General features: G+C 39.7%; 1 protein-coding gene across 9 annotated transcripts in view; it reads right to left on the bottom strand.

Annotated features, from left to right (window-relative positions):
- SYNRG (synergin gamma) overlaps window positions 1-26,892 on the bottom strand; it is a 44,593-nt gene that overhangs the window by 4,626 nt on the left and 13,075 nt on the right. For 7 of the 9 annotated variants that reach the window (XM_080563533.1, XM_080563532.1, XM_080563538.1 and 4 more), the window contains 14 exons: window positions 24,736-24,813; window positions 23,819-24,015; window positions 22,891-23,139; window positions 21,896-22,032; window positions 19,318-19,433; window positions 19,082-19,144; window positions 15,700-16,650; window positions 6,600-7,196; window positions 6,096-6,259; window positions 5,295-5,348; window positions 4,592-4,688; window positions 4,126-4,274; window positions 1,204-1,314; window positions 722-757 (listed from right to left, as the gene is read on the bottom strand). In XM_080563533.1, coding sequence (XP_080419659.1) covers window positions 722-757; window positions 1,204-1,314; window positions 4,126-4,274; window positions 4,592-4,688; window positions 5,295-5,348; window positions 6,096-6,259; window positions 6,600-7,196; window positions 15,700-16,650; window positions 19,082-19,144; window positions 19,318-19,433; window positions 21,896-22,032; window positions 22,891-23,139; window positions 23,819-24,015; window positions 24,736-24,813 — 2,999 coding nt within the window. The remainder of the gene's footprint in view (window positions 1-721; window positions 758-1,203; window positions 1,315-4,125; window positions 4,275-4,591; window positions 4,689-5,294; window positions 5,349-6,095; window positions 6,260-6,599; window positions 7,197-15,699; window positions 16,651-19,081; window positions 19,145-19,317; window positions 19,434-21,895; window positions 22,033-22,890; window positions 23,140-23,818; window positions 24,016-24,735; window positions 24,814-26,892) is intronic. The other 2 variants (XM_080563534.1, XM_080563540.1) reach the window with 1 other exon arrangement.

Genomic DNA, 26,892 nt, shown 5'->3' with positions numbered 1-26,892 from the left:
CATACTTCTGGTTCAGGTTGGTCCCCTTTTTCTGGTAATTGAATCTGTTTTACAATAGGAGTGCATGAAGCCATGAATAAGCTTAAAACATCTCTCAGTGTATGTATCTCTCAAATGTATGTTGCTAGGAGATACTGCTTAGATGTGATGGGAAAATTATTTTTTATTTTTAAATAAATCTAGGCTCTCGGGGATAACGTTGATTTTTCCCCCCTGTTCAGAAGAGAACAGTTAACAGCTGTTTCTACTTCAGCAGCATTCCATTCCCAATGCTTCACAGCTACCTATTTAAAAAAAATTCTAAACCCGTTTCCTACACTTTGGATTTCCTGCACAGACTTCTAAAAATGCCATTGCCTACTACATATAGCCAAAAGGCAATACTTCTAGCAAAAACCCTACCGTTCCCCCACCCTTTTGCAACAGACACACAGGCAGCTACAAATTCAGAAACTCGCTGCAGTGAGTTTTCTACCACACAACAGAAGTAGCACAAAACCAGAAAGCTATTCACAAGGTACAAGCATGCAGACAAGACAAAAGGGAGACTCTATAGAGCATGTTAGTTGATCGGATCAGGTATTACAGTTACAAAAAATGACTAGAAGAAAAGGATTCATGATTGGTACAATTGAGAATGACAGCTGAAGGCCAGTTAGCAGTTCAGCCTTTCACACTCAACTAGGAATGATTCTATAAAGAATTTTTTACAGGTTCATACTTTTCTAGGAAGCTCTTCCACAGGTTTCTCTTCTTTCTGAAATAACGTTGAAACCAAAAAGTCAGCAAAACTGCCGATATACATTAATTGGTTGGCATAATTACTTTGTACACATCCTGGGATTCCCTCCCAGCTCTACTAATTGCAATAGTCCCCTCCTGGCAATCCGCAGAGATGCATTGCATAAAAGAAAGTAATTAAAAGATTTATATATATGCATTTTTTGGTCTCAGTATCCCAGTTTCTTTTCTGTAATGAAGAACTTAACTTTTCAACCCTTTTCTCCACATCTGCGTCACACCCAAAGCCCACTGAGTTTAGGCCATTGACCGGTTTGAGTCCCATCTATTGATCAGATTTTGCCTTCGCCGCTTCCAGTTACAAATTACAGCCATGAAAACTTGTAAATGTACCCCAAGCCTAAATGGAAGTCAAAACTGTAAATTAAAAATGAGTTTAATGATAGAGCCCATGATACTTACTTTACTTCTTGAATCCACATTTAGGAGGCACACTCCACAGGCAAGATCTTGGGCATTTTTAATCCCTGGACGCAGCATACAAGAAGAGAAATCCAGTGAGTTTTCATCTGGCTAAAGAAATGAGACAGTAAAATTTAGACATTTTCAATGACTGAAAAAGTTTCAGATATGACAAAAATTATTTTTCTGCTTGTAACAGAGACCTACGGCATCACACAGGCAACAAGGCAGAGGTGACGTTACATTTTTTCAGTCTGATGCATGATTTAACCAAAGCCATTAGTATGTATTTGCAGTCCTGCTACGCAGTCTCCATCAGCATTAATTTATAACACTCTAGCTCTTGAAAAGGGGTTAGACTACAAAGGAAATAATTCTTAAGTTCCATGTTCCCACATCAAAAAGGGAAGAAACTTCTGAGGAAAGAGCCTGGGCAGCTGCTGCTACATTTCAACTGCAGCATATTAAGGACTGGATGCAGATAAACAGCGGTATGCAACAGCTATTTGTGCAGCTGCGAGGAAACGGGGCAGCGGCCAGCACCGCTTCCACTAGTGTTTGAAGTGGTGTCCGTATCTGTGTTTATTGTCCTGAATTCCGTATTACGGCCTGATCAAAAAAGGGCAGTTGTTATTCTTTCTGAAGTTTTTTTTTTTTTTTCCTGAACCTACAGTACGGCACAGCAGTACAAAGCGGGACATTAAGATTAACCAAACCATATACGAATTAAGGTCACCGGCTATTTCATGCCAGACAACCTCAGGTCCAAGAGAGGCAAAGATTGGGAGAATAAGCCTGCAAATAAGCAACTTTCCTGGTACACAAACTTAAATTTCAGCTACAAGATGGATGGTTACAGAAAGCTTTACATATGCATGGTATTGTTGAAGTATATATGTTGAAGAATACTGTTGAAGTATTGCTTGAAGTTGGTAGCACAATTAAAAATAATGACTAGAAATGCAAGAAACAAACAAAATGTGTGATCATAAAACACGTGTACTCTTTCCTAATCCATAGGCTAGGTATGCTGATCACACTCCCCTGCTGAATGGCTGGAGAATAATTGGAATCCTGAAAAAAAGCCCTTTCATCTTTAAGTAGATCAATCAAATTAATAAACGCACTCTAATATTTGTTTACCAAACGCACGAGTGAAGCAAATGAGAAGGTCATCCTGTAATTTGCAATGAAAAACCACAAGGCTGTGCATAAAACTACCTTGCAACAAAATCCTTTAAAAGATAAAATTAACCTTTCCAAGCGCGTGCCTCTGGGCTGGGCTACTTCTCTGCACTTAACTGGCACCTCTGCACCGCGTGGGGTCTGTGACACCCGGGGAAGGTATGGTTCCACACGGTTCAGCATTCCACGCGGAGAAGAGAAACAAAAAAAGGATGACTCTGAGAAGTATCGGAGTCAGGGGTCTCTTCGGTAACTACCAAGAGACTGCACGTGTTTGAGAAGTTGTTTGCAGCTCCAAGTGTGCTGAACATTTAGCTGGACTGCTAAGGAGAACGTGGCACAGACCTTAAAGGTAATCCCTGTAATCTGCCAGGGAAAAGTACTTTAGGAACTAGATTTTAATCTACTTGCTTTGAATCAAGAGAGACTCCTGGTAGCTTTTTAGATTGTCACCATCAACAACACCAGATTTCAAACAGATGAATCCTCATCTATCAACTTCACCTGCCAGGCAGTAAAATAGCCAAGTGTAAGTTTCATTTTCTGACAGGCTTTGTGTAACGCCGGGTGTTACCAAAAGCACCTGCTTGGCATCGCTGCTTGTAACGAGAGGTTTAAAGTGTGCAAGAGGTGCGTAAAAAGGGGACTGACACTTACAGTACCTGCTTTGCAGGGCTGATGGTTAGCTCAAGGTGGCTATTTGAGGCAGGAGCCAGGTACCTGGGGGCTCATTTATACCCAGCTGCTTGCTGAGGAGCAAAGACCTTTAGTGGCCACGGCTGCATTGCAAGAAGGAAGCCACAAATTAAAGCATTCGGTGAGAAGATAACATAGTAATGACCTAGTTATGGGTGCTTGATGTGAAGCACTGATACTAGGGATTGAAGACTCCTTAGGTATACACTGAATTAAAGGGATCCATTACACAAGACCGTATAAAGCACCGTCATGAGGATGATTCCCTAAGGATATGAGTTCTACCATGGTTAAAAAAAAAATTTTGCACATATTTCCACGTGAACGTTGCAGGAAATACCAAGTGAAAGATATTTAATGGCAAGTTTATTTTCTTGCCTTCCAATTGTGTCTATTCTGTACCTGGCCCCTACATGTCCCTCTTTTTCAGTTCCTCTGAGCACCCTTCCCACCCGGTGCTCCCTCACCTAAAGACCACCGCTCAGACAGCCTCCCACCATCTCTCTGTATCTATGCAGAAAGCTCTCGAGCTTCTACCAGACTGTCTCAGAGCAACTGAGTCTTTTCTGGCACTTCTATTGCGAGGAGGAAGAGCTATTTAGTCTGCAGCAGGAACCAAAACAAACGTAGGCATTTCCAAAATCCAGAGAGAAAAGAAAACAGTTCAGCTATTCCTGTGTTGCTACACTGAATGCTCCTGCACTGTTAGCATTAGAACTGACTGCAGGGATATTATACAAACAAGGTAAGTCCACGTGATTCTGTCTTCACCTAATGGCTTATAAAATTTCACTATTTTTCCCTTATTAGAGAGGTCCACAGACACACAGGATATCCTACCATTAAGTTACTAACATAACACAGTATTTGCACATAAATAAGTTTTCTTACACCGAGCTTTAAACTGGATTTCACAAACAAGTGTATTTCCATTTTGCAAGAGGAAAAAAAAAAAAGGAAAATTAGGACACCCCATGAAGTCATTTTACATATAATTATGAGGTTTCTTCTAGTAAACATATAGCTTATTTTTGGCCTTACCGTTAAAGCAGCAAGTGACATGAAGCTTATTAGGTTGTTCCATACTTTATCAATATCCTTCAGCAGCTGTTGGAGTTTCTCGCTACAGACAGCCGTTGCTTTGATACCCAGTTCAACTCTCTTTGTTACTCTATAGACTTCAACAACCCCTGTTGGAATAAAACACAGTGAAGAAAGGCAGATAAATTCACTGCAGGCACAAGGTTCCTGAAATTGTGACTCAAAAACAGCGCAAAATAGGCACAGCACATTAAAGGTTGTCATTTAACACAGCACATAAAGGTGGTCAAAGGACTGTTATTTCTAAGTAGTTGTTACATTGTTTAGCAGCAGAGTTGTTGCTCATCATTTCAACGTAGGCATAGATTAAGCTAAAAAAAATAAACAAATAATATTTGGGGAAAAGTGACTATACATTAGTATAGGAGAACATTCAATGCAAGAGACACGCTAAATTAAAACATACCTAGTAAATATTCCATGCCTTGAGCAGACTGGATAACTTCAGTGCAAACAGATGAACTGCTTATTCCATTTAAGGTATCATTTGCTTTCTTTATGACCTGGTGGAAGTAAGATTCATAAAAAGGTGCTGTTATTTACCTTAAAATAATTACTACAAACAAGATCGTCACCAACAGAAACCGTCACACAAAATAGGAGGCAAATTAAATGACTGCTGTATTCAGCCTCATGATTTTGTACATTCACGCTGTAACTCTAAGTAGATCAGTGTAAAAGTATGAACATTTAAAACCTTAGTGCATTCCCACAAATATTTTCATTACTAAAATAGTAGTTTTGAGTGTATGCATGCATTGCTATCTAGTTTAATAATAGCATTCAGATTTTTTTTTTGCATTTGAGTATTAGACAGCAAAAAGAAATTTTAAAGAAAATTACTCTAGCTGTGAAATATCTGACACATATTACCAGAAAATCAATGACCTCTCCTCAAGCCACATTAAATATGCTCGTTTCTAAAAAATGGTGCTGAAGAGCAAGGTGCTCTTTGATACCAGCTCATTGATACCAATGACCCGAACAACATATTTTATTGGTCTCTGCTTGGGCTGATTCAAACCCTTTCCATGCCTATGCAGTCTTAAACATTGAATAAAATTGTACCTGCACTAAGGAGGAAAAGATTTCAGAGGCTACACACTTACTTGCAGGGCACTCTCCAAGCATCTTTGCCATTCATACGCGTATCTCTCACTTTCCTATTTGAAAGAAAAGGACAGTCTGAACATCTTTCTACACGCATTTCCCCCTCTCCTACCACAATAGACATACAGAAGACAGGTATTTAAAGAGATTATTTGCAGGTTAGCTATGAAAAAAAATTTAAATACCTTTTCCTAATTTTTCCTCATTTTTAAAATAGTCTATTTGCATCTGAACTCTAAAATCTGACTTCTGGGAGTTAGAACTAGTTTCAAAAGGAAGAACACACATACCCACTCCAAGCAAATTTGTTACAGGTTTGCCGTTACAGAAATGGGGATTAGCAGAACTTAATCCAAGTCCTTTTACCATCCTATTCTTAATACAAGCGAGAGAAATAACGGTTACACAGCCAAAAAGTTAAGCCATTTCTCAAAGCCAATGGTCTCAGTGCCAAAACTAGGATTAGATTTTAGTCGTAACCAATTTCCAGTTACAAGCTTAGACCGCAAGGTCAAATGATTCAGACACCAGCACTTTTTTCCATGCCACAAGGCTCTAAAGACAGAAAAGGAGAAATCTCCTTTATGAACTGTTTCCTGTTCATAAGAAGGAGACAAAGAACAGAAACCTTCCTTTATGAACAGCAAAATCAAAACACCTAACCTTACCCAGGTTCCATCTTAGAAATACACCCTACACCGAAACAGCTAAAGTCCCAGAGAGCTGGGATACAGAACTCCCTTATTATCGCACCAATGCAAGTCATTGCTGATTTTCCTATATTCCAGACAGTTCCTTACCTCAACTTCCCCGGTCAGGTCTTTGTATTTGTCTCTGATGACAGGCAAGGCAGGCTTCTCACTGAGGGTGTTTGAACGATCTCTAAACGGCTGCTCCAAAACCGGTAAAGGCGAAGAGCGGCTTATTTCTCTGTCACCTAGGCTTAAGCTCCTTTTATGAGACCCTAAAAAGTTAGAACATAAAGAAGGTTTTTCCTCCACTCAAAGGCAGGGAATAAAAATGAATGTAGTGGTATCAAGGGATGCACTACGCCTCCATGAGAACAAAACCTATTTACTCACTGACTGGTGCAAACTTAGCCAGTTCAATTCTTACAAAATTTTGGCACAACACATTTTTATTTCTACAAAGAGCCCTGCTCCAAACATCATAGAAATCAATAAGAAACTTGTTTCCAGTAGTCTTTAGAACAATCCCCACTGGCTAATTTATAATTTGGTTAGAAAAAATAGCCTTTAATAAGTACACGCTTTATGAGCTTTCTCTGCTCTGAGCGGGCTTACCTTGAACAGACAGGTCAAAGGTAGCCAGCTCACTCTTGATCATTTCTTCGCTAGATTTCATCTTGCCTTGGGAAGTTGCCACCAAGAAGTCAAACTTGCTGATTTTTGGCTTTTCACTTTGGAACTCTCCAAAGTCATCTGTGGACTCCCTGCGCCTTTCAGAAGAGACACCGCTAGCAAGGAAGTCTGCCTCTTGACTTGTGTCGGCTGCTGCACCCTGCGCTTCTGATGAAGGTCTTGCAAAATCACCGAAGTCTCCAACGTCATCATCACTTGGACCGCCGGATATTGGTCCAGAGTCCTTAAAGTTTGCAAAGGCTGCAAACGAAACATCCTGCAAAGCATCCTCACTAGAAAAGGTTGTCACTTTGGAAACGGTTGTCATGGTAATGTTTTCTGAACTGCCAAACAAAGTCTCCTTCTTCTGAAGAACAGAGGTAGCGGCAGAGGATCCGCTTCCCGAGGCCTGGACAAAGGAGGAGAACTTCTTGCCCTGGTGAATGTCTTCTTTGTCAGACCAGTCGTAGCTTGCCAGGCTGCTGACTGCAGACCCACTGTTATAGCTTCCAAAGGGGACACATTTTAAGTCATCTATATCTGAGAAAGAGAAACCCCTACAATTAGAAGCTGAAGTTCAAACGTTAATCTCTCCACACTGTCTAAAAATAATAGCTACTTGCTAGGAGTCTTAGAGAACTGCAGAAACAAACACAGTGCATTGTTGTTTCAATGAGGCTTAGACTAGTTTGCACAAAAATAATCTGAAAAATACCTAAGCGTTTAGTACAAAAATTCTCTACTTACTAAATATAAGCCTCAACCTTTGAATAGTGTCTTATATTTTAAGTTGAAAGTCACCAACCCATTATGAATAGCAAAGAAATACTGAAATAGAAGTTTCCAGACAGTACGGACTGCACAGGTCATAACTTCAGTTTTCTGATGCTGGCTACAGAATCTACAAGCCAAACGCAACCATTAACTCAGTGAGATGTTGGAGTTGCTATTTCACCTTACCGAAACCAACCACACAGACAGCTAGGTTAGCTTCCCCATGCTCTTCAAGAAAGTATTTTATATTCATGCTTTGATACAAATAATGTATAAAAACGTGCTGCAAGAATTTTTAAGAAGTCATGTTACAGCTTATCACAATTACAGCGGTGCCGCATGACCGACTCTTCAAACCTACAAGTTTCAGAAACAACACGGATATCGCAAAGATCCCGGTTTAGCTTTTACACACTGTTTGTTCATTTAAGTACAGAGAAAATCCAATTATTTTGCAGAAAGGTCCAAACATTCGTACTCACCCAGCAATTATATGGGCCACTAGGTTCTTCTCACTGCCGTGAGCAGGTGTGAGATACGGCCTGGCTGCTTACGTTAAAGCCAGCAGAGGGGACTACGCAGTGCCCAGCTTCTGCCAGGCTCTGTCTGCTGCTCACGCAACTTATCTTTCACATTTCGACTGAGATTGATCCGTAGCGAAGGCGCACAGAGCCGGGGGCTAGATAGTTTTCATTAGAGCGTTTTTAAGAAGCCCCGCTATGCTACCTTTGGCATTTGTTTCCCAGCATTAACGAGTGTCGGCTTGGATTAGGCGCTCGGCCGCTGCTCAGGGCCTGCGGTCAGACGGTCCCAAGGCGGAGCGAACACATTCCCCGAGCATCGACCGTGCCGAGGCTCCTGTGAGCATTAGGGCCTCACCTGGCTGCCAGGCAGGAGGCACAGCTTGGCCTCAGCACAGCCAGGGCAGAACCACGGCGACATCCCAGCTGCCCTCTTTTACTCAGGCTGCCTGCACCACCTGAGGATTAAGCCATTTTAACAAAATATTCCGTCTACGTTTACTCATTTTACTGGGAGGGGAGAGCACACCGTGCTTCAGGCTGCTTTCCAGGCATGACCCACATCCATGGCTAATTAAAAAGCCCAACGAGTACACAATATAATGATAGAGCTTGACGGCTACTACAACAAAGCGAAACGTCTCTGTGCAATGTGTCACCTATCGGAGCGTCCTCAGGGACAGCCTTCACGCAGCTGCTGCCTGTGCAGCTGACAGCATCTCAATAATAAGCATTAGCGCCTTGAATATACAGAGCAACTTTTCAAAGCGCCATTCGAATATTAAATTTGTAGAGCGTGCAGTTTGCAGAAGGGTAAACAGACGAGATGAAATCACCTGCTTAGGGCAAAACTGAATAGAAACAAGGCTCCAAGGTAAAAAGGAGCTGACTTGCAAGGGATCAGTAATTTATCACAAGAAACCACACCTTGTGCTCTCAAATATAAGGGTTTGTTTAGAGAAGCTAAACGAGAGTTTCACTAGCATTAAAGAGTGCCAGAATAACCTCCAAAATGTTAGCCAACTGTAATTAATCCTGAGATCTTGAAAATACCACAGTGTACTAAGCAACCTTTCCCTTTCAATTTGTGTTGACTTCAAAACCCAGCACAGATTTAAGCATTGCTATTGTCTCGGTGTTCACCAAGGTGTGGCAAGAAAGAGCGATGATCCTGCTATGAAGATCTGCAAAATCTATTGTGAATGATTTCTTTGATAACCGGCAAGAGCTGGAGCTGAAAGCACATCCTAAAGGAGCAGGTCACCGTATTCCTGCTGACCCATCCTGGCTCAGGGACACGCAGAATCAGCAGCAGCATCAGATGGGAACCCTGAGCTCCCAGAGCTTCCCCTGTAATCCTGGCAGGGGAGGCAGAGAAGGATTTTGTTATTCACAAGCTAGTATGTACCATTCTCTACGTGAATTCATGCAGACACGAAGTCCACCTCTATAGGTTTAAGAGCTGAGATAAAATGTCATGGTTCAAGTCTGTGCATTTTATTTGGATTGTTTCATTGATTATAGAAGTATTGCTCTAGAGAATAAACTTTTATGAAAGTACTCTACTACAGGAAAGATGCTGTTCAGATACAAAACGTCTACAGCTAAAGCAGTCCTCAATTTAATGAAAAGTACAAAAAATAAAAGGTTATGCACGACAGTCTGCAGTTCAAGGTACACTAGGTTTTATAAAAAAAATTCTTATTCTATTGCAAAAAAAAAAAACCCACGCTATATTTAGCTAGGCCATGAACTGTATTTGTCATGAGTCAGAAGTTTTGTACAGAAGTACAGTCATAACCTTTGCCATAGCTACAGCAAGACGAAAGGCTTACCTAAGCTCTTAGCACATTTGCTGTATAATGGCAAGGGGAGCGTTTCTCTTCCCCCTGCCAGGCAGCAGAGCAACTCGCCACCAGACTAATAAGCGAAGAAGCAGTTTACATGTGAAAAGCACTTCTTGGTTGACCCTAGAGAACTCTTTATGATGTGGGTATCTTTATTACTGGCATGAGATTGTTTTATTAAGCGCTGTTAAGAACTGCTCCTGCAACAGCCTTTTTCTTAAAGACCGCAGATACGTTTAATGAATAAAACCGCTCCGGTTAAAACGCTGCATTTGTAACCTCGGATGCAATAAAAACTTCATTTTGCTGTTATGGCAATTCAAAATATAAGAAGATGCATGCGCATCAGAATATTTTTTTCAAAGCAAGACGTGATTATGTGGGAAAAAAAGAATTAAGTCTAAGTATCGCATTTAGCGAAGACACCTGCTATTGAGCTACTGCCATTTCCTCCGGCAGGAAACTTTCTGTACAAACAGCATCTGAACTGATGGCAAGCATTAAATCTTATCCAAAAAAGAGCAAAGAATAAATCCATACACATCTCTAAGAAAATGCTTTCCTTTGAGAATATGCAACCTTTTTGGCAAGGTTAAAATTGATTTCTTGGCACCTTTTGGAGCACATACAGCAGGCCGCCCTGTGGAAGCAGGGCAAATATTAAAGGGATGCATCAACGGATTTTAGTGAACTATATCATAATAAAACAGCGTTCCTAAGTAACCTCGGTAGCTTTCAGAAACGACATGAGATGTGAGTTTTGTTATAAAAATCTAAGTGCTCTTACTGCCAGCGTAGTTAGAGCCTCATGGAATTGGCACAGCCAGCTTTGCGCTGGCGTGACTACAAAACACACACCCCGTGAAACACAATGGGCATGGAATCTCAAACCGCTTAAAGAGGGGTCAGGGAGGGAAGGGGGTGTGCGTGTCCATAAAAATCCAAGTCAGATCCATTCAAATATCACATAACCACTTTTTTTTTTCCGCCTTAAAAAATATTTTCTAGCAAACCAAGAATGGAAAGAGTGATCTTCACAGTGTCGTGCTGGAGCACAGGAAGCTTCTGAAAGCTTTAGAAGCAAAACCCAGTTCGTATTTCATCCAGTGCAGAGGGTTTGAAATATTTACCCTTTCCTTCCCACCCAGTTTGAACTACCAAAGCCGTGTTCCCTGCTCCACGTTCGGCCTGCCTGAGGATCACCTGGGGCCGGTACCGCTGCTGGTGCTGAGCGGCACAGGAGGAGCTGCCAGCCAGAGCTTGGGAGAATACTGACAGGGTGAAATACAGGTAAAACACTGTTTCCCAGCGTTATCTAATCTACAGAAAACTTTGCCATCCTTCATTTGAGCCAACTATAACAATGTATTGCAGCTATCAAGGTTCAAGTTATGCCTGGAGGCAATTTACAAGCTCAAGTCTTCGATGTCAACAGTTCAATCATTTAAGGAAAACCTTTGACAGAATTAGTTAGCCTAACAACACCAAAAAAAGGCAATTCTCAAGATTGCATCACATACTTAGCGATTTTAGCCAACGTAGGAGGGATTCACTTTTCAATATTTCAGTTTATATTCAACTCTAATGAACAAATGCAACTCTTGCACCACGTTTGGGGCGGTAGGGTGATGCAGGATGCTGCTTCTGGTCCTAGCAGCACAGCATCACTGCACCAAAACCCAGCCCAGCTCCTACCAGCAGCGTTACCAGCAAGAAGCCCCGAGACCCCTTCCAGGGAGAAGACCCCCGAGAAGGGCCGGGATGAGAACTGGAAGAATACGGAGCTTGTACGGCTGCTGTCTGTGTCCTGCCTACCAGCAATCAGAGAAATGCAAAGCCCATTTCTCAGCTGGTGAGGTCCACAAGAGCTTCAATTGCCCCAGTGCAGTTCCGTTGAAAGGCAGCACCCGGCACTGCTGAGGTGGAACCATTGAGAGTGCTGAACGTAAGCTACATTAAAACGAAGGGAAAAGGAGAGGAAACCCTTCAAACCTTGTGGAATGAAAACCCTTGCTAATTATTTTTCCGTTATCACGATGAACATTGTTTCACAGCAGAACAAAGACCCTCTGAGCGTGCATGGAAAGCAGGAGCCAGCTCAGTTCAACCCTTCGGGAGCCAGGCTAGAGCTGCAAGGAGTTGCTGGTGCCTCTGTGCCCTTCTGCTCCGCTTCAGAAGACCACAGGTATCTTCCCTTGTGGGAACCTTCGCAGGATAAATAAGTCTTTTACATCTCTTCTATTTGCAAGCATGTGTATTTGACTGTCAAGTCTGGACAAAAATGTAATAAAGCAGTCGTGAACATTACTCTCCCTCCTCCAGGTATGATTAGCTGAACAAACACTAATAGCACAAGCCCTGCAGAATTAAGTCTCTCAGGTTTATGTTCAAGCCTTCTGTTTAAAAAGCTTTAGGGCTAGACGTAATGTACAGGTTCTGTAGAATGAGAGAGGTTTCGGTTGTTTTTTCAAAAACGATTGGTGTGAAAAAGAAAAAAACTGGCTTCTAGCTTGTTTTTTTGCTCTTGGGGCAAGGAACTACAAAAATCCAGTTTGCGCTGGCATAACACTTGAACTTTACCCCACATCTCAGTTATTTTTGGCTTTTAACCTTGTCTGCTAATTTAACAATAATCCAAAACTGTTGGTGGCCCAGGATTTGGAAGAATTTGAAGTGACACCGTGCTGTGGCACAGATTTGCAGCTGTCATTTGTGTTTGAAAACTTCCATGTTTACTAAAGTAGGACTTTCACAACAGAGTAGAACGAAGCAGGGCCCTTTATACTTTGGGGCACCAGTTAACTCACTCTAGATTAGCTAAATAAACATCAAAATACTGTTTAATGGTCTCCTACTCATAAATGCCTAAAGAGCTACACATCTTCCAACTGGCCTTATTCACTAAGTCTTCTTACAACCTGGGCTGGCAGCAGGGAACTAGAAACGAGGAGACAAGGGGACAGAGGTACCAAAATCGCTGTCTTCAGTTCCAACTACCACCGTGCCCTCAAAACCAATGCACAGAAACAACCCTGCCACCGCACGTCTGGTCCATTCGATCCCTCTCAAGATCCTCTCTTTAAGAAGTTTCTGTCTAGCCTGACATGGAAGGTTTCAGAAAGGCACAGAGGGAGGTCCAAGCACCCAGCTCAAGAGGTTTGCAGAGGAGAAGCTCGCCCGCACGCTGCCCTACCAGCTTAAGGGGATACTATAACTTTAAACTTTGTATTTTTCAGGAAAAAGAGGTATGATTGCAATCCAGCAACAAATCACACACCCCCACGTTTTCAAAATATGCCAAGATAATATTTATTAACACAGCAGGACTTACAGATCACAAAAGATAGTGATACACAGGAGCTCGTAAGGGTGTTATCAGAATAAAGCATGCAGGTCAATACTTGCAGAAGAGAGATATCAAAGCAGATCTGAGAAGGCACATTCACACAGGAAATGTTTAGTTGAAATAAGACATTAGAAAAGCAGCAAAAAACCTGAAGTTGATTAAAATATACAGAGATCTCCAGTAATGCCAAAGAAAACGGTACTTTACAGATTTGTAAGTGCAGCAAACTGGATAACCCTTTGAGAATACCCCCGGCGAGGTACGCTCCCACTGCGGCGTTCGGCAGAACGCAGAACAAATTAGGTTCATATAACATGACTAGATGCTAATTAAAAATGCTTTAGTCTTGGAGTGAAACATAAATTTGGTTTAAAAGAAGCAGCCCGGTTGAATTAACAGCATGCAGGCAGTGCTCAAAGGGTTATACGAAGTATATGCAAGAGAAATCAGGCAACATTAGTATAATCCACCTTCCACACAAAGAATTATAGCAAAGTTTAAAGAGACAGTATCCCCTTTGGAGAGCAAAACTGAAAACCTTGCTTCCCTCGGAGGCCAAGGTCAGCCGCATGGGAAGCAGCTAGGTGTCTTCTTGCTAATTCCCAGCGCAAGCAACCTACCTGCCCGCATCCGAAAGCTACACAACGTGAAATCTCGATAGCCAAAGGATAAAAACCTCTACATTGGTACAGCAGAAAAGTCTAATATTATCAACAGCCCCCACCCCGCTGCTCTGGTTCACTCGGGGTGTTAAATATTGCTTGCAAACCTAACGGTTCCCAGTGCCTGGTCTGCCATTTCTCAGCACTGAGGACTACAAAGGGATACTGTCCCTTTTTGACATTAGATTTACAGATTGAAGAAAATGGAGGAAAAAAAAATCTGCTTTTTAACTTATGTAAACTAAAAAAAAAGGACTTGAACATCAGCAGTTCATAGCTTGAAACGCATCAAACATACATAGAGGAACGCATGAGCACAGAAGTATTCGTAACAGATAGTCCAGAGCACGCTCTGCTAGGAGATTGGAACAGAATTCAATGGAGTGAAACCCTCCTTGTGGAAAAACACCTAGCTTGGCACCATAAGAGAATACAGACTTGTTTGAGTTTAATAAAAATAGCTTCTAATTAATACTTCAAAGTTCAAAAGTTTAGCAACAAGCACATGATCGGCTAACCCCTTTAAACAAACCAGAGAAATCTTTCCTGCCACAAACGGCAATTATTAATCACTGATTTCTGTGGCAAAAGCTCACGTACCGTAGAAGAGCTACATAAGTCAAGCTACCACCAAAAGAGGCTAGAAAAATATTACGAAAAAAGTGCTTTCAAAACCAAAGTAAACATTCAAGAATACACTGTAGGTGCTACGTTTTTGACAGCTCACTCAACTTGGATTTTTACCAAGCAGTAATATGAAAATTAAATGTCTTTGCTAATAAAATTATTCCTGATATTTTGTACCCTGTTATAGAGTATCTTCCATGTCAAAGTTGCCAACTCAATTTTTTTCTCCCCTACTTAAAAATAGCATATAATGCAAAATTACAGTACTGTATATTTTCTCTACCCATATCTGCAAAAATGGAAGAATTATCTCATTTGGAAATTACCAATTCTTGCAGTAACAGCTTTTACATTTACAGTTTGTATGCTTCCCCCGTTCAGAAAAGCCTCTGACTGCATAATACTTGTCCCTAGAACACAGTAATGGTTCCCATATTATTGAAGGCCACAGAACATTTAACTACATCTTATCTTCCTATGTACATATGAAAAGAAAAAGCAGGACACTTGGGAAATTTACTTTATGATATGCAATCAGATTGGAGATAGTTAATTCATTCTCTCAGGAGTACTTTCATAAAGGGAAATTAAAGAAGGTGAAGGCCTGATAAGGATAAAATAAAAAGTCCCATGGTTTTAAATTTAGGTCCAAAAGCTATCAATCATGGTAGTCGCGTTTACAGACCCTTTGCACAATTATTCCAATGAGGGTATTAACTCTAAAAAGTGTACACAATACCTGTAGTCCTGCAAAATACTGGCTACGCTAATTAAGCCCCCCCGTAACGGGAATATACTAGTGTTATTGATTAGACAGCTTTTCATTAACAGCACAAATGAGTGTTCTGCCTACCCTTTTAGCAGCACAGAGTGGGTTAAGTCCCCGAGTCAAATGCTTTGTTGAAACCAAGAAATTAAAGTGAGACTCTCTGCCATTCATCTTGTTAATACAAATGGAATGACATCGTTTGCATTAGAAAATTTTCCACTCAAACCCCTTAAGTGACAATTGCTAACAGGTACCAGTAATACGATGTTGTCAAATCTCAAAAATAAACTGGAATTGAGTTCAAACTGCTCAATCTCTAGTCACCTAAGACAAAAAAATAAATACTGCCCTTTTAAGGGGCTGTTGGTTAGCAGGTGCACGGAGTTAGAAGCCTTTCACTACTGAAAGACCAGTGCATTATTCTGTAATTTAGCACGCAGAAGAACACTGAAACCTCCACCACCTACGTTACCAGAGCAATCTAACCAATTCCTCACCTGCTGCTGGTGGATGCTGGCCACTAACTGTTGGCAAATCCAAAGAGCTATCAGACATGACATGCTTAAGATCTCCTCCCACATCAGCCAGTTTCATGTCAAACTGAACAGACAACGCATCTTCAGAATCCTCCTTGCCAACACTGCTGCCGCCAATAGACGGGAGATCCAGAGACTTCACCGAAGCAGAGTCTTCTTTGGCCTGCTTGAAAGCTGCGACTTTGTCCACCAGGGACTTATCTGTGCTGCTGCACGTGGAAGAAAACTTGTTAGAGTGAAAGTCAGCAAAATCATCGTCGCTCTTCGCTGAGGAAAGCGTGTTGTCCTTCCCCTCCTCAAAGCCTGCTCCAGAGCCTTCCAGAGAAAGCTGTTTGAAGATGTCGTATTTGGTGGGCGTAGCAGTGGTGGCTGAATTCTGCCCACTCTTCACCGTGCTGGCAGATGAGCCGGGCTGAGGAACAGGGCTGGCCTCTAGTTTAAGTGCATTGTATTTGTCGTCTGGTTTTTGTTCAGAAAACCCACTGCTATTGTTGAAAGCCATAAAATCTGCGAAGTCATCTTGTCCACTGGCCGATGCGCAATTAGAAAATTCCCCAAAAAGGTTGAACTCCCCAAACTCATCAGCTAAGCTCGAACTTTTGCTAGGTGCTGGCTGGGCAGTGGTAGATGGAGGTGGTGGTGGAGGAAAGGAGGACGATTTCGACGCATTAAACGCAGGTGGAAAGGAGAGCTGCTTGTTTTCTCCAGTAGAGGAAAAAAGATCCAAGTCTGCTAGATTCAAAGAGGGCTTAGCTTGTGTTTGCTGTTTTGACTGAATGGGTAAAGAAGGGAAGGATGTAGGGAAAGTTTTGTCTTTTGTAGGTGGCTCTAATGGCGGGATACTGTCGGCGGTTTTAAAATCTGTGAAGCCATCATCAGTTCCTGCAGACTTGAATTCTGCAAGGTTATCTCCTGACGGAAAAACAATGAAAAACGACACAGTAGTAAGATACTGCAGTGACAACAAATACATCATATCCATACCATGCAAGCAAGCAAATTATTTCATGCAATGTCAGAAAGATTTTATGCAAACTATTTAAATTAAGACCTCGGGATGCACGTGGAACTGCAAACTCAACTTGTATAAACCACACAAGTTTCAGGGTCAGCAATTCTAACAGTCATTCCAGGAAAAAAAAAAAAAAAGTCTTTCAAATAGCCTCAAAGTTATATTAAATTCCCTTTACAACGAGTTAATATAAAAACACACCTTGACCAACAGATTCAAAAGGTGATCAGCTGTCTCACTCAGCTCCTGAATAAGGCTTTTTCCCCACTTCATCCTTCTCACATTTGCCAGGCAACAAACGATCTTGAATTTCACTTATACCAATATAGCATTTGTTTTCTTACAGAAGCAACTCTGTCCCCCTCCCTTTGACATACTGCACAAATGCAGTGTCTTCATGGGATGTCAGCAGAACGCTGAGACAAAAGCAGCCTGGCTTATAAACTGGAAGGGGAACGGAGGAGGGACCAACTCAACTTCTGAAAGTTTAAGCTCGCTTAAAAGAAGACAGCCAGCCAAACAAACCGATCCAATTGTTCGTAAGGGGGAACCCTAAGGGTGGAAGAGGTGAGCCACAAGCAAAACAGAATGCAAGGCTGTCATCCTAATAGGTAGTTTTAGAACATTTTTAAGCTCTCATTTTAATCTATCATTTTTTCCTCCTGTCAGGTTCACCTAACGTACAGTATTGTTAAGCGATCAGAACTTCAGTAAATGCAGTAACTCAAGCATCTTCTAGCTTCTGCTGTGAGTGCTTACAGTTTTAGTAGGAAGCTTAGAGATGGACTTTCACACGAATGTCAGCATAATTAATCATAAAAAGTGGAAATACCCAGAAACTATATACTGAATGTAAGGTTGTGCTGCAATAATTTAAACCTATTTAAATATTTGGTAACAATGTTTTCACTGAATTTACATTAAATATTTTGGTGTAGTAACTTTAGAGCTTTCTTCCTATTTATGTCTTTGTTTTTCTTTTTTGTTTCTTTTGCACATGAAAAATAACATGACAAATCTTGAGTTGTTTAACCCATTCACCAGCATATATTTATATAGATCATTTGTTATTTCAAAGTATTTATGCATATTTTATCACAAGCATCCAACAAATTTTGTTCAAGTTTAGAAATACACCATTACCCTTTAATTCTCAAGCTATCCCAGTGTCATTCCTTAAATTAGTTTAACCAAGGTTTAAAAGACTGCTCCTTACAAGGGTAATAGAAGACCATGACTATACCTGACATTATTCCATTCTCCCTTCCCTCCAAACCAATTCACTCGGCCCAACAACACTACAAATATTTGTGAAATTGCTATCCATTCATCAAAAAATGAAACATCACAGCAAACTACACTTACTGATGGATTGCAAACTTTTCCATTAGAAATGTAAGCTGGTGAAAGGGTTAAGAATGGTCAGACCTGGATAGCAGGCAAATAAAGTAATTTTTTTTATATATATTTTTAGGACATATACAAAAAGAGATAAAATATTATTTCATTGCATACATTTAATTCTGGAAAAGTATTGAATATGAGAACCTCACAAAACATCACAAGAGTTTCAAAAACTCAGTGTCTGAAAAAAAGAATCCCATCTTTGAAAAATATGGAGTCGGAATGAACTAGAGTAAGCAATTTTATCCTAGAATCTAAAATTGTTTACTAATAACAAGACAAAATGCTGGGTAAGATGTATCTGCGGAAGTCAGGTTAAATTTGTAATGCATTTATCTTCTGATCTGTCTACTGACAATGTAAGAAAGTTAGTTGAATTTAAGATTAACTCTTATATTTCATAAATGAGTTATGCACAGATCATTCTGGAAAAGGCTTAAGGAGAGACTGCTTTTGTAATTACACAGATATTGCATCTCACATGCCATCTAGGTTTTACTTTTCCCAATCAAGAAAAAACAATTAAACACAAATTTAAAAACAAGTGACAATATTTATTCTTGAGCAAAGACCGTGAAAAGTTTAAATTCTGCCCTAACTACAGAAAAAAGTTGCAATTTTGTCCAGAAGCATCTGGACTCTACAGCCTTCTAAGAATATGCGATTCCTTACTTAAAAAAGACGAATTCCAACTATGATGTTGTTTTAAAATAAGCCTCAGAAACATCCAAAAAAGATGCCAATTTTCTAGAAACAGTTTCCAGACTGTTCCGAGAGTACATTGATACTTCCTGTCGAGTTGTTTAGAGGAGCAGAAGGACCATTATTCTGGAATCCTATCAATGGAAATTCTACAGTTCATAGAGAACCACAAAAAAAAAATCATGAAAATATGTTAAAGCATCTCCAAAAATACATACTGCTTACCTACGTATTTGGTCTCTGATGGTTGTTCTAATTCACGGAAAGCACTATACTTGTCCCCACAATCTAGTGAATGTGAGAAAAGAAATTTGCATAAAGTTATTATGAACTTGTATCATAAATTTTACATTGGCATAATTACTCTGACTTTTTACATTAAATTTTAATAAATGCCAGAAACTAGATATATGAAACATCGCAATACGTTGTTCAGAGTAGTTGCATATTTTTCCTTTTACCTCCAAAAGTAGCTGTACTTTCAGGCTTCTCAGCTGCAATTCCTTTAAACACAGCATACTTATCAGTTGATGAGAGTGTCTTATTACCTGGGAGTGGCATTAGTAAAGAAGGAACACTAAAAACAAAAGAGATAAAAGCAAAGTTCTTTAATTTATCCATACGAAATATATGGTTCCAGGTTTTATTTAAAGGAGCCTCTTATGACTACAGCTTGGATCACTGAACTTAAGCTTGTACCCTACAAAGCTCTTAATCAAGAACATTATGGAAACTACCTCATATCTATCAAGAAGAAGAGCATGTAGGCAGGTAGTTGCTGTTGGGTAACTGATGGAAGAATTTGCACTTTATCTCACCTAACTGTATTTGTGTAGGCCAGAAGTCAATTTTCACCTTGATTGATTTTGATTTGTAACAAAGCATGAGCAAAAAACTACAAAACTTTCCACCACAGGAACTCTTAGCCTACGAGAGGATAGACATCCCCCAAGAATCACTGATGTTTCGTTTATCACTGTGTCCAAGGCAGTGTAAGGACTGTTCTCTCTGATAGCTATAGTGGAGTCAAAACTGCATGAAGTTTTTCTAGCTCCCTGCTTTCAGCTTATCAACTTTTGATTATATTTTATTACATATCACAAAATTAAGAGAATAAAGCAGAACCACTGTTCAAAGGGAAGTAAAAGAGAATTTTGAATTCCTGTCAGTGCAAATCAGCACATTTAGGTAACCATCTATTCAGCAACATCAGGATTATTCCATAGTTACATAAGAAAATCTTTTTGCACATAAACACACTTTATATAGTAAAACTGCCATAATAACCTAATGTCATGTTAGCAATTGCTGAAAGATTTAGAAGATGCTCTGTGAGAGCTTTGCTTGCCCTCCACACAAGCCTTCTTATCAGACCTTGGCAGCTCTACAGAACAACATCCTTTACATATGAATGATGCATTTTACCTCTAGTTTATGTCATTCAATCCTATACACATTGAAAACGTGAATGAATTTCTATGGCATTCTTTGGCCTGAAGCAAGAATCTTTCCAGAGCCATTTAAATCTCCTTATCAGCAGCCTACAAGCAACATACAGACCTACCACTTGCACACATGTGCTAATGATGGTCTGTGATGCTTGCAGACAGAGCAGCGTCAAAAAAAATATAGCTTATGGTAATTTAATTAAATTTCACATCACTGCAAAACAGGCTATTACATATGCAGTCTTGGCAAATGTAATGGTTAATCATCTGTACTCTACAGATGGCTTTTTTTTAAAATAAAGCTCCATAAGCAATTAGATTATAGCTCATTGTAACATTTTGTTCAAAAACGAATGCTTTTACAACAGAATAAAGAGAACTGCTGCAATGAAACACCTTTTTTCTTCCTTATGATCCCCTACTTCCCACTGTGGAATTTAAAAACAGCGTTTCTGCTAAAACTTTCACTAACAGAACGGCTTTAATTGCAAAATGACGTCTAACACAAATTAAGATATACTTAAAATAGAGCACCTTCAACTACACGTGGCATTAGTGATTGACATCAGCAAAATTAACTTCCTTACATGGAATGTCATTAGGCACAGTGTAACTGAACGATCTGTTTTAGTATCCCCAGCTGATGTCACTGCTGAGGAAGCAACCGGTAATCGCTACTTACCTGGAAAGCACTAGTTCTATTTGCAACTACGAAGAGACAGTTCAGTACGTGGAAAATTTGTATGTCTACAATTAGACACGTGGGAGCTACACAAAACTTTGCCACATGCAGTGGAAGTAAACACTTTGTAATTTTGTGATCACAGAACTTCGGAAGATTAATTTTAAACTCTCAAAGGCAGCAAGCATGCATATTTTATTGTACAAAATCTGCCTGAGCCAGAATTACATTTTGGCTGTCTCCCAGATGAAGAGCCAAGATTGCTTAAGTCTACATAAGATTTCAATTCAGATTTATATTCAGCTATCAACAATTTACATGCTAGCCAGAGAAATGATAGAAATAACAAAAACCCTGTCCACTGAAGTTCTCAGCCATTTAAGAGTACAATGTCATGCTTTTTGCAAGAGTTCCAAGGTCCATATCCAGGGCCTGAAGAAAGACCTTGATGTCAGCAAACGGTTTCTGTTAACTCCAACAAACATTGGGTCAAGCTATTAATGGAAGCACACAACACTAAATGCAGAACCCCCCCGTCCTTGTGTATTTTTTTCTGAATAGCTTTATGTAAGATTTTTGCCTGAATGCACAGTATGAAGTAACTTTCAATTGCCTGTGCAATAGTGTAAACACTTGAAAACCTATCCCCACACCCTGTATATGCAATTTACCTCAGCATGGTGACTGGAATGGTAAAGAATGGCCAACCACCTATGGCACATCAAATGTCATTTTTGATTCAGAAAGCCTAATTGTAGTTGTAACAACCTCCAGGAGAAATTGTCAGAGTAGAAGTCATGTGACAGAAGAAAATTACAGGCTAGAAAGCTACCCACAAAAGAGGAAAGCACTTCATTTCTTAAAAGAATTCTAAAATACTGAAGGGGTGGAAATCAAAAGATCTGCTACCTGCTCCGATGCTGTGAACTGGTTGCTTTGGAGGAGCCAGCTCCATCCCCTTGGAAATCAGTGAAAGTTTCATCTAGTGAGCCAGACTTTGAAGCATCTTGAAACTCTTGGAAGTCATCATCTTCTGGTTTTACTACCTGCGTTACAAATAACATGCAGATTGATATACTCTCGTCTCTCCAAATTGTCATATAACATGAAAGCAGATCAGTAATATGGTACACTTTAAAAAAAAAAATCAACAAAACCACAACCCTTTCAACATCAGTAAGCAAAATTAGTATGGTCAGTATTTCCACCTCACCTGCACCTCACCCACTCAACACATACACGGTGTACAGGATTACAGATAGTATGCATGCAGAACAGCTGAGTAAGGAACTCTATTCCCTTCACATTAAATGTATTATTGATCACAGCCATGTAATATTTTAATATAGGATAACTACTAATAATTTAAATCAGTCAATAACTTAAATCAATAGATACATAGAGCAAAACCACCAAAAAGATGAACCATATTTGCAAAACAGCAAAATTGATCTCAACATGATTTACAATGTTGTAAAAAAAAAAAAGAGGGTTTTAGTTTTTATAGTTTGCAGCTTCTCCCAAAAACTCTTATTTCTAACTATTCTGTAATCTAACAGATTCCGTTGCGTAGTTTAACCTAAAATTTCATTTTTTGTGCATTACAAAATCCTAACTACAACTGAAATACTCTTTCAATTCAATTAGTTTTTAATGGAGGAAGTTGTACCTCTTATAATGCCACTAGAAAGAAATGGAAAGAACAAAAGGACATTCACAGTGGCATGACTTCACATTTTTAGATGCCACATTCTAGATTCCAGCTTCCTCTTGTTTTTTTTTTTCTTTTTCTTTTTTTTTTTTTCCTGCTTACTTAAAGCCTATTGTCATTACGAAGCTTTGAAACATTCAGGCTAATTCTCTTTCCAGGACAGTATTTGCCACACAACAGACAGAGCTCTAACCTGACTTGGCGGGTAGGATGGCATGAAAGCTCCCGAAGGCTGTGCTGCAGCTCCACCCGCTGGTGCTGTTATGTTCATTCCTATCACAGCTGGTCCAATGCTAAGAGGCATGGAGACAGGTGGTCCAGAGGGCATCAGAGGCTGCTGGCTTACTGTGGCAGGCAGCGACATTGGAAATCCAGTTAAAGTGGGGACAGGGGCAGCTGGAAACTGGTTTAACACATCAGGACTCACTGCAGGTATTCCTCTCTGCAAAGGCAGAAAAGCAAAGGCTACTGTATAGTACACATCAGCAAAGAGGCATATTGCATTCTCACTCCCATTTCTAGCTTGTACTATTGAAACCATGGAAGAGCAGGGTTCTGTTCCAGCTTCAGTTAAATCTTCTGAAACACAAAAATGTGACCGAGAGCCTATATAAACAAAATGAACCCTATTCAACACCCTGACTGCTGGAGTTACACCGAGGGCAATGATACCCACCTGGGTGAGCAGAGACATTTGACAGCATTCTTGTTCAGCTTTTAGGAAATCAATCTAGCATGCACAGGCAAGCAAAGCCATGCTGAACTTGGCATGTGCTATATAGTCCACTCCCACGAGATTTTCATTGCTCAAGATACTTTTCTCTTAGTTTTCATACAAGGCTGGTATTTAGAAATAAATGGTAAGAGATGATACTATGCTGACAAAGAATGGAAGACTAAAATTCACACTCCACTGGTTCAGGAGAGAGGCAGCAAGCAAGGGCTAAAATTACAGTCCTGCTGAAGTTACAAGGGGAGCTTCTCCTCTGGACTTCAGCAAAGTAGCGTTTTATTTTTTACAGGTGTGGTACACCATCCATTTGTGCTAGCATGCAATCAGTCTATGACAGATTAGTGAAGTGAATTACCTTTTCGCACTATCCCCAAAGCCTTAGACGTACCTGTGTTACTGCTATCATAGCCAGGACAGAGTACAGCTCTTCTTTCGTGAGCTTCCCAGGGGTGGTGCGGTTGGCTAAAGCCCATATTTGTCCTAGAGTCTCTCTGGGCAATCCAGATGACATCAGGATGGGATACAGCTTAGCTGTATCTATTCCAGCAGGAGTCAAAGTGGTTTCTAAAATTTTCTTATACAACTCTGTTAAGAGGGAGTCATCATTAGGCAGTGACAAGTGCTGTTTTCAAGCAAGTTTAAGACTGCATTTCTACTTTACCTCAAACTCAACATTACATCAAATTAATAACATTCAAAAGTGTAAGGTAAGGCAACAACATTCTCATGTTGTATGCCATCATCACTTTTCATCTAAGAGTGTTATTGGAAGATCTTTATGCACAAGTTTAAAACAAGCAAAGAAGAAATACTTTATACAAAATACATTTAGCACTTTATTACAAAACATGTTTCTTTAATAAAATTGCAGGATAATCCATATAAAAAGATATTTATAACAGTTTTATGTATTTAAATCTCAGTGTAATCAATATTAGCATGGTAAACAGAAAATGAAATGCTATAGTAATTTGCATATATAAGATAAACAGCCTTAGGAAATGGGCCTCCTCAATTAAAAGAGATGCCAAAAACAGACTGCCCATGAAAGCAGCCTTATTAGCAACAGCAACCTCTAACATAATCTGCTTTCATTAGAAATTTTAGGTTAAACATTTAATGTGCTTGAAGAAAATCCTTTTTTCAAATGCAGATAAAGCCACCATAAATGTAACATATCAGAAACACAGGATTCATTTGATGACTGAAGAAAAATGCTTCAAACCAATAAACAGTAACGTAAGCTCACTAAAACATTCACACCTTACATTGCCCACTCAGTTAAATGCCCATTTTCATGTTTACCTGGGACCAAACTATCGTTGTAAATCCAAGGAGGCAACATTTGCTGAATTGGGTCCTGTGAAGGGAATACTCCAACTCCTAAACATATTCCATTTAGAAAGAAAAAGAAAGACACAGCTGTATTAAGATGCACAAATTCAGAGTATAAAGGTCTTTGAGACTAGATCATGGTTTGGCAGTATCATTTAGCTTTTCAGGCAAAGATTTCAGATAGGAATCGCTGTGCTCAGAGGAAAAACAGCTACTGCCGAAATACATATTTCAACATAACAATTAGAATGATTTGGGGGTAACAGCAAGAATACAGTTCTATACACAATGAAATAAGGAGCTCCTCATTTGCCAAATTTCCAGTTGTACAGAAGCTCAAGTCTCGCTGTCTCTTAAAATTGCTTAACAGCCGCCGAGCAATATCAAACTAATCTTCCCATCAGCTGCATACTATTAGGACTATTTGTGGAAAAACTAAATTAATACCTTCCAGAAGCATAAGAACCATTCACAACGTTCCTCCAGAAAATCCTTAGTAGGCTGCCTGTGGGTTTCCCCACTATACTGAATCTCAGCAAGGTCTTTTCCCGTGTTCCCAAAACATACCCATTGCCTCCTTGCTCCTACTCTTCAGAACCAGAAGGCAAGAGCTGCCTTCACTGCTATGAACTTCCGTGTGACCTGCCACTACTCGGTCCCTGTGAACTGATTACTTCCTTCTCCACTACATTAACTCTTCCCCTTGGTCTCACATTTACTTCCCACCTAGCTCCTCCTGAGCAGATTTTGTGCTCATTTTGTATGGAACACGAGAAACTCTGAATCGTTTTGGATTTCATGGTCTTTTCTACTCACTCTTTCCCAGTGCACCTCCTCGTCTTCCACATGGATTGTCTCCTGCCTGCAATCTAATTTCTAATCATCCTGTAACTCCAAGTACATTTTAACAATCAATTCCTTCCATTTCTCCACCCAAGGAAAAGAAATTTGCTATTTTCTCCAATCTCATTATTATTCAGCTTTAACCACTCTTCCACTGACATTTATGCATCCGACCAATTCTTGCTTCTCAACCTTGAATCTCTGATAAAATTCAGCCCCCAAAAATCAAATAATGAGAAATGAAAAGGAATTCTGTCATATTTAGTTGATAGATAAGCGAGTCTTATTCAAAACGTTGATAATATCCAGATGGCTAAAGGTCTGCCATTTTTCAGCATTATCACTTAACCACTGAACTTCTGTTCCTCACAAAGTACTTGAGCTCATCTTTCAAAATACCCTTAACAATATTTAGACGTATTCTTAACTATTGTTGCTCTCCGATTGTATTGGATTTGTGCAAAAACAATGCAATTGACTGAACTATGAATAAATGAACAGCTCCTATTTCATTCTGTGTATTCTTCAAAGTCACCTTTAACAATTTACTGTGTATTAAAAAGCCCCTCCATTATTAAAAATGTCTATTCAAGCAATTTAATTTCATCCAGTATTAAAACAAACAAACCCATTGGATAAGAAAATACTTGAAAGCAACATACCCAGTGACTGAGAAGAGGAACATACAAGATTATTAATAAAAAGTCATGGTACCTTTAGGCAAAAAATAATTGCTCGAAAAAGTGCCTAATTCAATTATCTACACACCAGAAGCTCTCTCTCTCTTCTCTGTCTCCTCTCACCCTCCAGTAAAGTGAGATGACAAAAAGGGCTACATTTATTTTTATCATACTTGGCTACGCTTGAGCTCAGATTTCATGTAACCCTTGAATACAACACCAGAGCACTTACCAAGGTGTACCAGATACCTTGCATTTATTTTGATTGAAATAAAACAAAACCAAACATTTAATAGTCAGCTTTAATAAAATCGAAGCTGGAAATAAAGCTGGTCCAGCTTTTGAAATGTTGATCTCTAAAACACGGATAGTTTTAAACGTAATACATATGAATGACAAATTGTTTGGGAAATAAATATAGGTGAGCTAAGAGCTTTAAGCTAACAAGATTTTATCCTTTCAAATTTAAAAGGTGGAAAATAACCATGACATTGACCATCTTTAAATAAAAACATAACATTTCTAATTCTCCAAGGAAGAGGACAGAACACTGTAAAACAGAGGACCTGATTAAACAAACGTGTTAAAAGTGATCACAGCAGTA

The sequence above is a fragment of the Anser brachyrhynchus genome, assembly GCF_964034855.1.
Source record: "Anser brachyrhynchus genome assembly, chromosome: 20".
Taxonomy (NCBI): domain Eukaryota; kingdom Metazoa; phylum Chordata; class Aves; order Anseriformes; family Anatidae; genus Anser; species Anser brachyrhynchus.
This window is presented reverse-complemented; position numbering and strand designations above follow the sequence as displayed.